Source organism: Miscanthus floridulus, chromosome 4, assembly GCF_019320115.1.
Source record: "Miscanthus floridulus cultivar M001 chromosome 4, ASM1932011v1, whole genome shotgun sequence".
In the NCBI taxonomy this organism is placed as follows: Eukaryota; Viridiplantae; Streptophyta; class Magnoliopsida; order Poales; family Poaceae; genus Miscanthus; species Miscanthus floridulus.
This window is the reverse complement of record NC_089583.1, coordinates 40543056-40557170: the sequence shown is the minus strand read 5'-3', so window position 1 is coordinate 40557170 and position 14115 is coordinate 40543056. Positions and strand designations below refer to the sequence as shown.

Below are 14115 nucleotides of genomic sequence, written 5' to 3'. Positions count from 1 at the left end.
CTTGCTATGTTTAGCTGAGGTATATCTAAACCAAAGTATTGGCTGAGCTAAAACAACCACACATAATTAATTAGTTTTTTACATTAAAAGCTAGGCAAGTATACTTTTAGAATCCGCAATGATGTTGGCAAATAACTGTGGAGGTGGCAATAGAATAAAAGGCGAAAAGTATGGATAGGAGATATGATCAAAACACTTTACCTTCTTTAAATGCAGAGGTGGTAGGCAACCTCTGTACAACCAGAAGAGCATGGCATCCACGTTACTGCTAGCTGGGAGGCAAGTTTCTTGCCTGGCTTTGCTGTACAACTAGAATGCATGTGAACCTAAATGAAGCCAAGAAAGGAAGCAAACTGAACACCTGGCTCCAATCCCTCATCCACCTCTGGTTTAGTACCTTAGAACAACAACCTGACACATGATTTGAGGGATGTACCTGAAAGTAGTGCAAAGAAAATCTCCGTATCACTATGAGTTTCCGTAGGATTGTACCCCCAATTAGGTAGGATCAATAGTTTTATTGCATAATACTATTACTGGTGTGTGGTAGAAGACATAAATATTTTCCTGTTATTACATAAACATGGGTGACAAATAATTAACTGATTCAGCCTATGACTCCAGCAGACTAATCTGAAAAAATCACAATCAAATAGTAGTAGTTTATACTTTCCCAATTTCATATATGAGGACACCATGTGCAGCTATCTTTGTTTTCATTTTATCGAAAAGGTAAAACGTGCCCAAAAACATACCTTCTAGGTCCGCGCCCTTACGAAGCACGGTATATGAGGCTCCGCTCTATGTAGGCGGCCTCTTTGAACACGAGCAACAGGGACCGGAACACAATTATCAATCGTCAAAAGAGAGCCATTAAATACACAAATTGTTACTATCTACTTAAAGACCACAGGTTTGTCTCCGGAAGAGGATACAACGCGGTAGGTGCGGAGAAGAAAGGCAAGTATGAACCTGCAAGGGGCCAGCAGCGGAGGGGAGGCTGCTGCTGCGGGAAAACGAGATCCAGCTCGCGTTGACAGCCTCGACGGCATTGATCGCTTACCATGAAACATTCACAAAACAAGGTTCAGATTTAAGGGAGCAAACAAGATACTAATCTACACAAGAAATATGTCATAATCACCAGGCAAACCTATGACAAACGCATGCTCACCAGGTAACAAATTCGAAGAAGACTAAACTCTAAAGATCAAGCACAAATATAGTAGGGGAAGTGCCCATACTCATCCGTACCTGGTGGCTGGGCCTCTGTGCAGCAAGAGAGAGTCGAGGAGGGGATGACCCGCCGCCGCCACGGAACCCCGAGTGGAGGGGTCAGCCACCGCCAGATCTGGCCGCCGGCGCCGCCGCTAGATCGAGCACAGGCACCTAGGGTTTCGTCGAGCAAAGGAACAGACACGGAGCGGCAAGAGGAGGCCGCGCCGGGGACCACCTGCGCCAGCGGTCAACGGCGGAACCCGCCTGTGCCGCGCCATGGCCAGTGACACCTGCCGCCGGGGCCGAGATGCGGCGCTGTGGCACGTGCCGGGGGCGCCATCGCTCCGCCACCGCGGCGCGCGGCCATCCGGCGGCGTTGGCGCCAGGCCGGCACGCCGCTACGTCGGGTGAGAGGGAGAGGGAGAGGAAGGAAAGACGGGGGCGGAGGCGACGGGGGCGACACCTGCAGAAGCAGACGCGTCGGGGGAGGAGAAGTATCGAGAAGAACTGTGTAGAAGCAGAAGCAGAAGCTGAAGGTGGGTATATATTTGGCCTTACCTCAGAATCCAAATTTTGGCACTATACAAAAAGAAGATTTCCCGTCACATCAAACTTGAGGTACATACATGGAGCACTAAATGTTGACGAAATCAAAAACTAATTGCACAGTTTGGTTGTACTTTGCGAGACGAACGTTTTGAGCCTAATTAGTCAGCGATTGGACAATTATTACCAAATACAAACGAAAATACAGTGCGCTACAGTACCTTGAATTTTTGGCGGCGCCAACTTTGAGGGCAAACTAAACGCGCCCTTGGCTTTTTTAGAATCGGACAAGAAGCCGGGTAGCACAGGCAGAAGCCGCTTCCTACAGATTCCGGGAAGCATCCACTTCTACAAAGAATCCTGAGATCGAACGGCCTGGAAAATTTAAGCCGACGTGACAGGTGCTTCTATTCAAGGAGTTATTGCATTCTGTGGGGTTAAATTGTAGTTTCATTCATGAGGCTGTCTCCTATAAGAGACCCATTGTGAAACACAAATCCAGAATGGATCTTCGACATAATACATATAGCTTCCAATAGAGTATTTATATGGAAGACTCATTTTAGGTGTCAGGAGAGGCATAACTCAAATCTGAGTATCCTCTCTCCTGAAGACCCATTTGCAGAAAGGGTTGTTTTTTTTTTTGGTCTTGTTGTTGGAGAAGACCAAAAATAGATATTGAACCATTTGCTTGTAACACTACCCAAAGAACGAATAGATCTTGTATTTTGGATCGTGGTTGTTAGAGACCGTCTGAGGGGCTATTCAATATTTTTACTCTAACATCTCAATAGAGGAAAGAGCTAGCAACACATGAGTCTAGCAAGTGAATTATCATTGTTCTAAATAGCAAACATTCATCATTATTCATGCTGGCAATTGCATTAAATTCACAGCCTACAATCATGCGCCGATGTGAGGATGAGATCCTCCCGGCTATGGGCGGCGCTATGGGTATGCCCATGTATTCTATGGAATACCCATATTTTTTGTGACAAATATAAATATATGTATATATTTGTAATGATACAACATGTTAGTTTGTTGAATGTTTCAAATATGTAGCCAAAAAGCCTAGTAGAACAACTAGTAGCAGCAACCTATGAACTCAAAAAGACAAACCCATCGACCGTATTCCCGTCTTTGTCTCTTACTCCCGTCTGTCGCTCTCATCGACCGGAGGGCGGCAGCTGAACCGGCGAGCGGCGCCACAACGGCACGGCAGGTCGGCTCTCCCCCTCAGCCCTTCAGCCCTCGCACGGTCGCCATCTCGCCCCTCGACCCTCCGGCAGTCGAGCCTCGACAATCAACACAGCAGTGCCTTGAGCCCGGTGCTCCTCTAGCGACGGCGGCGGGCAGGGGTCTTTGCAAGCTCCCCCTCGGCTCCGGCGTCCGGCCCTTCCCCTCGGCACCTTTCTCATCTCTGGCTTGAAGCAATAGCAAGACGAACACAAACGACACCAGATCCATTCTTGATTCTTTGTAGTAAGAATTGAAGGTTTTGTTTTCTATTTTTTTATTGCATTGTGTTTTTTTCTGAAAGAAATGTTGCATTATGTTCATGTAACATTGATTATTACCAGGGCGACACCAGGTTCACTTTGCCTGGTGCCTTGTTACCAGGGTAAAAATATATTTTACCTAACATATATTCTAAAAAAATTATATACTACTTGAGTTGTGCACCAGGATCAACTTTATACTGGTTTTGCCCCTTATTACTATTGCTCATATGCATTGGAAATTTTTCATACGTGGAATACCCAGCCGTGAAATCCTGGCTCTGCCATTGCTCCCGGCTAGATGCCACAAAAGGAATATCATATGCTTCAACTATCAAATAAGAGGTTAACCATTACCCTACCTGCTAATCTCACAAGTACTGCCTACACGAACACAAAAATCTCGAAAGTCGAAACTATGAAATGGCAAGATAGTGGATTTTGAAACGGAGAAAACAGGGGACAGGGGGCACTTAGGGCATGTTTGGTTCCCTGTATGCGGCTCAACCAGGCTCACGGGATGCAACAACCGAATGTTTGGTTACCTGTGCCGATGTTTGGGCCTGGCCCGCGTGGTGCAAAAAGCGTCCTTCAGCAAGGCTCTGCAGATACGGGGAAATCGAGCGTTTCCTGGCGGCCAGGCTAACCTGATACACGAGGTGCATGTAGAGAGGCTGCGCGCGGCAAAAAAGTCATCAGCTCAGCGCCGGACCGGACAACCAAACAGCATTTGTCTGCAGCCTGTTTGGACTGACGCAAGTAACCAAACAAACACAGAGACCTTGCATGCGTTCGGCCTGTCCGTAGAGAGCCTGTACGAGCCTGGCTCCGATGGGCAGTGAACCAAACGTGCCCTTAGTGTAGGCGCCCTTAGTGTAGACGGACCTGGACTTACTTATTAGCAAACAGTACTTTTCAGGGTTTTGTAAATCCGCTGTATTTATTTGAATATATTTTCATACTATTGCCCATCTAGGCCCAACTCGGCCCAAAAATACGTGATCGACGCATCCCGACTTGAACTTATTTGGACCTGACAAATGCTAAGGACTAATTTAGCAGGTGGTGGACCATGACTGGGCTTTGTTGCTATAGTAACCCTTTTGGGTCCATGGTGGACATATTCAGCCTATTCGTTTCGCTGAATTGGCTTATAAGCCATAGCTGAAAGTACTGCTGACTGGTTTGATGTGATAGAAAAAACAACATTGTTTAAACCATGGATTATAATCCAGATACGAGCGAATAAGCCGAAACGAACAGGCTGATTGAAAATAATGGAAATTAATCGCAAGAGTTTATTTGATTGTGAGTAGATGAAAATGTGCACCATTGTACGACTGCCGAACAAACTCACTATGTCCCCAACGACATCATTCCACCATTATATTTCAAACAAATACCAGTCTCGCGATGGATTCAGTAAATTGAACTATTGTTTGCCCAGAAAGCCCAGAACTATATGTTTACAGTCAACCAAACGATCATCTTGACAATTTGATGAGTATGAGTACTCAATCAAATGGCGTGGGAGCCTTGCCACAAAATATAATAATAACACAAAATAATATCTTGGTCTCATACAAACTACATCGTACCAAAAAAGATATGATAAAAGAGCAGATGCACAAGGTGTTTCTAATGGTAAATTCTGACAGATACTTGAGGCCCTGAGCAAGTTTATGATCAGCCTAGAAAAGAGAGGTTCCTTTGCCCTTCTTGTCGCCACCGATCTCAAAGTGCTTGCACCTCTGAAGTTAGAGGACAAAGTTAGCTTCACATACTTTGCCAGAATAAAATACAGACGAGGACACAAAATAACAAAGCATGGTGGTAAGGACCTTGATCGCGTGTTGAGAGTAGTGCTTGCAACTCTGGCACTGCAGCTTCAGCACAATCTTCTTTGTTGTTTTTGCCTGAAATAGACAGAAGAGTTGATGTTAGAAAGCAAGTAAATGAAGGAGCCACATTAAGAACTCCGAAAGCAGCCTTCAATATGTAATTGGTAATTCAAACAGTAGGGAAGTTGTGTTGAACCTTCTTGTGGAAAACAGGCTTTGTCTGACCACCATATCCAGACTGTTTGCGGTCATAACGACGCTTCCCTTGAGCTGAAAGGCTATCCTTACCTTTCTTGTACTGGGTAACCTTGTGCAGGGTGTGCTTCCTGCATTCCTTGTTCTTACAGTAGGTCTTCTTGGTTTTTGGAACGTTCACCTACAAAATATGTACAGCATAATTAATACACAAAGAATCGATATAAAAATAAACAGAGAAGTCATGCTAAATAAAGTAATATACGAACAAATTTAACAGTCCCTAAAATTATAATAATCCATCATGAGCTAATTTGAAATGAAACATCATAGGAAGACCAAAAGAAGAATGACTAGCACTAAGTTGCACAAAAAGGTAGATTCATAGTGGAACAGAGACAAAGGACACCAAAAGGAGTATATATAGAATGCAGCTTTGTGAAAAATAATTCGCATCTTATAAATTCAATAATAGTTGTCACATAAGATTGACATAAGCGAAGTGAACTGAATCTTGCTAATTTGACAAATACCATATAACTTACAATTCATGAACAAGGAACAATACAATTCATGAACAAGGAACAATAAAGCTTGAAGTTGCCAACACAGTAGATAGAAAAAGAACTATAGTGCTGCCAGACGAGGAGTTCTCTACATGCTAGTTAGAAGCTTGCATTAATACACAAGACATTTTGTTGTTAATAGGATAGATAATGATCCTCGGAGTGAGAGACAGAAGATGTGATTTAACATTGGTATGAAGACCTTGCACAGCATTGCACGAGTTCAAAAATTAAATTATGCCTCAGACAAACAATCTAGAAATAAAAATGTGACAACTCATACAAAGTTAATACTCATTTTTTACCTTCTAACAACAAACTATTGTTCTAGTGGTTGCACTACTAGTCGGTTCCTTTGTCTCTTTATACTCAATTAGAAACTGAAACAGTCAAACAACACTGGTTTTTTGTTGCTATTACGAAATTAAGGTATAAAGGTTGACAAGCACCTGTTGCTAACTTGCAAAACAGCTACCAGGTTACTCAACAGTATTATTATATGTAGCCATTCATCAAGAAACGTTACCACTAATTGTAGCGAGACAGACAAATTGGTGTGCATCAATTGGCTCAAGCTTTATTCAAAACACTCTGGGTCTGTTTGGTTGCTTGCACAACTCCTTATCCAGGCTCCCACCATAATACAAATTGGCTTTGTTTGGTTATCTGTACAAGACTTTATGCAGCATAGCACTCTCCTCAAAGCAAGCTGAAACTGCATCCCGCTATACGCTCAAAATTGGCGTATCCAGCTATGCAGGTAGCCCCAGCACCCGCTCTGCAGGCCACATTCCATTCCTTGCAGCCGCTGTGCAAGCGCCTATACCCGCTGTGCAGTGCCCCCACGCCCCTTCTCTCCGTAGCTCGTGCCAGCGACTGACCCGCACGCCGCCTTCGCCAACGGGCTGCTGAAGAGCATGCCGCCGCCACATGGGAGCACGCCGTCGCCGCGCGGGCTGCTGAGGTTAAGCAGCAGCAATCGCCGCTGCACAGGAGCACACCGTCGCCACCCCCGCCGCACGGGAGCACGTGGAGGAGCACGCTGCCACCACGACGTCGTCACTGCACGGGCCGCCGAGGAGCACGCCGTCACCGCCCCTGCCGCACGGAAGCACGTGAAGCAGCACGCAGCCACCACACACAGGCCACCACACACGAGCAGCACACAGCACAAAAGTGGCTTCGCTAGGCTAGTTAGTACTAGTAGCTAGCTCGAGTCGGTCCAAGGCTCTCTAATGTAGCGTAGGAGAACACCCATCTAGGGGTGATTCGTGAATTGGAGGCTCAGATGTAGAGTCTGAGAGAGATTCAGTGATTGAGAGACTGCGAGAGGGGGAGCTAGGAGACGGTACGGTCATGAAATGGTGAAACTGATATCACAAGCATGGATGGCCATATACATGTTATGCAACCAACCAAACACAGACGATTATGCATTCCAACATCTAATGCGGGTAACCAAACAGAGTTTTATGCTGTGCAAAGTAGAAACGCAAGACAACCAAACACTGTTTGAAAGCATAGGACTATGCTAGATTGGATATCTAATACTAGACTCTTATGCTGGCTACCACAATGCGAGCAACCAATCAGACCCTCTAGGTCGTGAACCCTCTATTAAACAGATGACCATAAGTCCATAACCATTTCCCTTGATATAGAAACCTCTATTTATACCCAAGCATGCATACGATCAGCAGATCAGCAAATATAATTATCTATTGTAAGACACGAACTGGACAGAATAACTGCTTGCAGTCTGGTTAATCGTAAACGTTTTTTTAACTAACAGTGCACACTAAAACAGATGGAAATATGTACACGTTTATAGCCCAAACAACACAAAATTCACAATATACGACAGCGCGAGAAACCTGCTAAACTAAAATAGCACTGAGCGGAGAACACCGATCAAACCAAACCCTAGTTACATCAATGGAGCCGCAACGAAGGCCTCGCTTACAAAACTGCTGTCCATCTCGAGCTGGCACCAGAATCAGACCCAAAAAAAAAAAAGGAAGGAATCGCGACAGGGAGTATCCACAAGCGCAGACAGAACAGGACGGAACTTCTGCGTCCTGAGATCCAAAGCACAAGGGGAAGAGGAGAGGTGGGGGTCGCTAACCATGGCTGCCGCGTAGTGGCTTCCTCCGTGGCTCCGTCCGTGCGAGAGTCCTTGCGGCGGCGTGAGGTGGGATCCCAGAAAACCCTAGCACCGGAGCGATATATCAGAAGAGAGCCGGGCCTGCTGCGCTTAAGCGAGCTCATGGGCCTGTTCCTTGGTCTAATATTCGGCCTGTCATGTAGATTTGCAGCCTTTTTATCACTCAGCCTACGAGGAATAGGCGCACCATACATTTCTTCTCTGCGAAACTCAAAGTCAAAAGAAAGACACATTTGATCTCATATAACTAGGTTCGTGCCCGTACGTTACACTCATCTACACAATTCTATGTATTTTTTAGTTTATAGTTAACATATATAAAAGAAATGTTTGGGCATCATCTCTAAAAACGATTCGTGCACCAAACCAGACCTTCTCATTGGGCCACGTCGCCTGCTTCTCTCTCAACTGTCAGATCTCAAACCAGCGGCATCAGGCACTTAAACGTGGCTCGCACTAAAGCCCGGTTCCAATGCATTCGTGAAGACTCGGGAAGTCCCGGCCAGAAGAGAAAGCATCTTTTTATCCGGTTCCCTCCTCTCTTCCCTTACCGCCGCCTCCTCACCGGTTACCGCCGCCACCAAACCGCATGGGCGCAGCCAGCGGCGCCCGTGGACAGCCCGCCACCCGCCTCGCAGCCCTCGAGCCGCCGCTCCCCCTCCTCTTCATAGGTGACGCTCATCCGATGGCCATCGTTGTTGGTAAAGAAGACACAGGTCCGCCGCCTCCCGTGCTTCCTTCCGCTGGATTTGGTGAAGCAGCGGATTGGGTCCAGCGAGGGGAGTCAACAAAACACTCGCCCTGCTGCTGACCAATGCCTGCACAGGGTGTGCTTGATGAATTGCCCGTGAAAAGTACAGATGGCTAAAAAGTGTGAAAGGGCACGGTCAAGCAACAGGCAATCAGGCATGCGGACACGGCCATGAAGCTGTTCAAACGCCGCCACATCGTCGCCGGCTGCTCTTCCCCTGGCCGGATTCGGCAGTGCCGAGCGCGTGCTCTGCTCTGCTCCGGCGGGGAAGAAGAAAGGGAAAACCTCGTAGGAGCAAAGGGCGCACGTTCGCACTATGGCGCCGCGAAGCATGGGCCGCGCGCATGGCCGGCGACGCGGGTCCGCGTGGCTTCGCAGCGTAGCCACGAGGACGGCCGGCGGCGCGGGGAGCTGCGGCACGGGGCACAGCCAACACTCAGGAATTTATTTTGCATTTATAAAGAAATTTTGGTTAGAGTAATGTGCAAACATATATTTGAAAAAGGTAGAGAATTATGTTATGGATCCAAGAAAGTAATTTTATAATATTTGGATCTATAGTTATTTTGTCCTATAATTTTCACAAGTTTCTGCATGGATTAGTACCGACGTGCAAGCTCTTCGGCCTGTTCGGCTGGGCTTATATGATTATGGATTATAAGTTGGAATAATATTTTTCTCTCACACCAAACCAGCCAAACCAGCCAGCAGTAAATAATCTACGATCGTTTCAGCCGATGCTTATTAGCTTGTACTGTTCATCCTCTTGTCGTAGCAGCACAAGAATAGGTAGACACTGTGATACTCCTGCACATAAAGCAAAAGGGCCTTGTATTCGATCCCCCAACTATGCTCATTCATGAGTGCCCCCACCCATATTACTATGAGCCTGATCGCTGGGGCTGGCTGGGCTGGCCAGCCCCCTCACATGAGTATTGTTCATCTGAATCAGCCAGCAGTACTTCTCTCTCACGTAAACGAACCAGCAACGATACGAACCAGCCAACTGAACAGGGCGTATATGTGGTGCTATGTCAATTTGCATTGCTTCAATTTTAGTACTACTTATTCCAACAGAAATTTACCATGTATTTTCAGGAATCATCATGAAGAACTGATCCCAAATAAGTAAAGGCTAAGGAGTAAAAAAAAAGGGTATGTAATTTCAGCAATAGCTTTCATGTAATCTGGGATCACTTATTTCCAATATTTTGAATTTAGCTAAACTTCTATGTGAACCTGAATGGGTTAATTTAATTTAATTTCAGTTGCAGTTTCATGTGTACTACTTGTCTGTGAGATTGCGACAACATAATTCAGCTGAAATGCTCAATATATAATCCATTCTAGATAATGACCGTGCTGTAGTAGAGCTCATGCTATTTATACAGTTGCTTAATAACCTGTTTAATTTGGTACATCCTTACAGAACAAAACTGAAACATCAGGCTCAGCACCCTGAAACGAAGGCTCAGCACCCTGAAACCATAGGCCCTGTTCGCTTCGCTGAAAAGCCATGGCTGAAAGTACTGTTCGCTGATTTGTTGTGAGAGAAAAATATTGTTCCTTCGCTGAAACAGTACGGCTCATAAGACAAGCGAACAGGGCCTATGTCTTCTGAGTTTGCCTTGCCAGCCTCTGATCACTCCTTATTGTAATCACCCATGATTTAGCTGCTGAAACAGAATGCAATTATGTCATGCTGAAAATATATCGAGAAGACTGCAAATTTCTCAGTGGAACTTCAGCATGTCGGTGGTGTATTAATGAAAATGATATACCAGCAATGAGAACATTTCAAAGAGGGTATTATTTCAATTCTGAATATAAATACAAACACCTATATCTTATCCCTGTACTCATGTTTCGTTAATTATTATAACTTCCCAACAGATTGCCATCTCAGGTGACACCAGTTCAAAAACTGGGACTCCAAAGCGAAGACTACATGGAGCAAGGTGTTGAAGAAAAAAAATTTGTTTGACCTCAAACAGAGATCCTTTGACTGACAAGGTCAAAACACAACTCTTGTTATATTATATAAAAATAACAATTGCTTAAGTCTCTGTACATTGGCCATCACTCATTATATTATTGTTTGTTAACTATACATATCCAGAACAAAACATTTCAGTGTATGGTCACACTGATATCTTTAGCAAAAAAAAGAGCAATGGTGCTACAGAGCTTGCAAAGTTTGCAACTCCAGAATAATACTAGGCGATGATGGATATGACTGCACAAAAGATGGCTGCTCATGCAAGCAATATGATTGGAAGTAAGAAAACTCCTCCATGACCAAACCTGTAACATACATTCAGTAATTGTACTATATTAGTTTCTTTAATGCCAAGGTTGTAAGCAGTATGCTCTGTTGACATTTTCTCACCGCCCACAATGTTGCCATAGTTCTTCAGTTACCGAACTAAACCTTACCTGTTAAATTACCATCCTGGTTGCTGAATATTACCAATCTCCAATGATACTTGTTTGTGTATCTGAGCATTACCTCCTTGGCAACCAACAATGGACATAGAAGAGGACGACCTGTCGTTGATGCTTGTTGGATGGATAAGAGAGAGATGAACTACTGCTCGGCAGAGCAGCTCTCTCAACGCAACATGATCCTTCACCTTCAATAGATGCTCTCACTTGGGGATAATTTGATCCAAAAAATTTCATTACTAGGAACAATCATGTATTACTGGAAATAAATACTTATCCTACTACACTCGACAAAACAACTCATACAGAAAAAGGGTCCATCAATGCTGCGAACAGCCCACACACTGGCCATACACGGCAACGCCACGAGCACTTCTAGTGGTTTCGATTTGAGACATGTATGGGTAACCAGAACAACTTTATATGGTCAAACGTCTAGCAAGCGCAACTGGAAATTCACTTTAGCTAAGCGCCTCCTTGGAAGCCAATGATCAAGTCTACCATCAACATTGCTTTTGACCGGTGCTTCTAACCGATTTATCAAATTTGAGAGAAATCAATACCTTTGAAAGATAAAAATGGGATCTACAACTTTTGTTTCAGAGTAATGGTGAGATTCCGAACCAATCAATCCCATAAATTCATTGAAAAAATCAGCCTAATTCACGAACAATCTGAAAATCAATGCAAGGGTTACCATGGTTTGTACACGTAAACATTGCATCTAGTTGTTTCTTAGAAATTTCTCATAACAGATGAACTAAATTTGCAAAGAATTAACAGTTCCCACCTAACCCTTTTTCCTTCCTTTTTATTTTCTTTCCCCAACTCGTCTTCTGCTATTTCCCTTGTTTGTCTTCCTGACCGTAGCCTCCTAGCAGCTATACAACACGAAGTAGAAGCACCAAGATACAAACAACCTATACGTATGGAAAAACAATAAGTAGAAGCAGCAACCTAAGTGCTCCAGCCAACAAGGACCCAAGCTGTGGGTGCTCTTGCCCACCAAGTTCTCTACAAGGGTGAGCTCAAGTAGGAGGCGACACATGAATAGGGATGTCAGACATTGAACCCTAATATATTGTCATAGAAAAAGGTTCATATCAAAATAAAATGAGCAGGAGTGGACATAGAACTGAGTCACGAGAAAGAAAAAACATTTTTTTGGTTTATTATTTCGTTTCGTGGGTCTCACACATAACTCATGCGCTCACCTAGGAGAAGCCAAACAAGGGAGTGGATGTCAGGAATGGTGCTTCTAAGGTACCGATAGAAGGCCCCAAAAACACAAGCATATCTGCAAGAAAACACATAACACCAATATCAATTTGTGTCAACTAAAAGAAGACAAGGTTTTGCTGAATTGTTCTAGTTGGGAAAACACTACCGAAAAAAGGAAGGAACAAATTTCCCTACAAAAATAGAGGGGAGGGGAGCCGAGTGTACCTCTAGTGGTTCTTGATGAACTCGACGGCAATGTACTTGTCTGGTTGGATCTTGGATCTGCAACATCTTGAGCGTGAAGTACAGAACCAGGACAAGAGGCACACCGGCTGCACATCTGAACGATGCGAACCAGACCATCGTGTTCTGCCCCAGAACATCCCATACACCGTCGCACAACACTGCCATCATGCACGAATTTGCGCCTCCCTAGACCACCAAGAGCAGTGTCCAACTCAACTACCTGACTATGTTATCAATCAGTGAAGTTGTTGATAGATGGTCACACATAACAGGTTGAAGGTTGAGTTCCCAGCAGGATGTGTAGACATGTTTGCTGCCACCTGCTCTCTTCCAATCTAAAATTTGTTTGAAACAAGCAATAAACAAACTATTTTACTTTTGTGATAAGCACCAGACAGGCAAAAAGTGCAGGCAATGTATGCACGGAACATGTATGATCATTACTGGTGCGCAATTGAGCAGCAAATTAAACTAAATTACAGCAATGAGAACAAAATAATCCCAGATAGTCATTCGGGGTGCCCACGTCAGTATCAGAATATCATTGTTAGTATCAGACATGATCAAAAAATAAACTAAAGGCACTGCGGATATTACTTGAAGATGTGGAGCAGCTGCTGCAACTGCAACTTGGAGTCACCAGGGAAAAGTGGTTGGTTAGTGACCAACTCATCTACAATTTACACCAGGTTAGAATATCTATATATGTCGGTGTGAGTTATGAAGCAGTTCACACATTGAAAAGTGATGTCGGAGTTCATCAACATCTTATCGAAAATTGAGCCAATAGACCATATGTCAACCAACCAGCGTGGAGTAGTGTGTGGAACCAAGGAGAATCCCAGGGACCTTGTACCACAGGGTAAGGATCTGCAGAAAAAATTTTAGGTTAATTCCGTTGTTAATTAATCAGATCCAAGAACATGGGCCAAGAGGAAACATCGTGGGTGTACTTTTTTATTGGCACGGTTGAAAGCATCTAGGCCCCTAGTTGGGTTTCGGTGATTAATGACAATACAAGATTACTATGACTAACGTGTGTTTTACAGATGCAATTAAGTTAGGTCATGGTAATGGAGATCGATTGGGCAATCATGGATGTCATGCCCCTACGATGGAAATCGTTTCGGTTTTCAAAGAATGGATGACAAGGTTAAAGATGACTAGTTCTAAGTGTCGATTGGAGTTGGAGAGACACTTAGAGTAGTTTAGGACTTTGTTTTTCCTTTGGCCATACTATTAAGGGGGTATGGACGGGTAGCTTGACCTAGGTGAGTCTAGTGAGTTAGGTGTGGTGCACATTTGCTAAGTCTAGCACTAGGTAGCTCCAACAATGCCCTTAGATCCAATGGAGCAAACTTCATTCACATATGATCGAGAGTTGGAAGTGAATGGAGGGTCAAATGCTGACTGGACGCCG

General features: G+C 44.5%; 1 protein-coding gene and 2 long non-coding RNA genes across 4 annotated transcripts; 1 reads left to right on the top strand and 2 right to left on the bottom strand.

Moving 5' to 3' along the window:
- Positions 1-4689: 4689 nt before the first annotated feature.
- LOC136551387 (large ribosomal subunit protein eL42-like) lies at positions 4690-8128 on the bottom strand. Its single transcript, XM_066542940.1, has 4 exons — positions 7994-8128; positions 5304-5483; positions 5108-5182; positions 4690-5017 (listed from the first exon to the last, which is right to left on the bottom strand). The coding sequence occupies exons 1-4, from the start codon at positions 7994-7996 to the stop codon at positions 4958-4960; spliced, it is 318 nt and encodes a 105-aa protein (XP_066399037.1). The 5' UTR covers positions 7997-8128; the 3' UTR covers positions 4690-4957.
- A 408-nt stretch (positions 8129-8536) lies between these two features.
- Positions 8537-11228, top strand: LOC136551384 (uncharacterized). 2 transcript variants are annotated; one of them, XR_010782546.1, is made up of 4 exons: positions 8537-9938; positions 10213-10589; positions 10677-10796; positions 10903-11037. It is a non-coding gene; the product is annotated as an uncharacterized lncRNA (long non-coding RNA). The 2 variants fall into 2 exon arrangements; XR_010782545.1 differs by having other exon boundaries at positions 8537-10589; positions 10903-11228.
- Positions 10798-12501, bottom strand: LOC136551385 (uncharacterized). The gene is made up of 2 exons (XR_010782547.1): positions 11220-12501; positions 10798-11087 (listed from the first exon to the last, which is right to left on the bottom strand). It is a non-coding gene; the product is annotated as an uncharacterized lncRNA (long non-coding RNA).
- Between the last annotated feature and the right edge of the window lie 1614 nt (positions 12502-14115).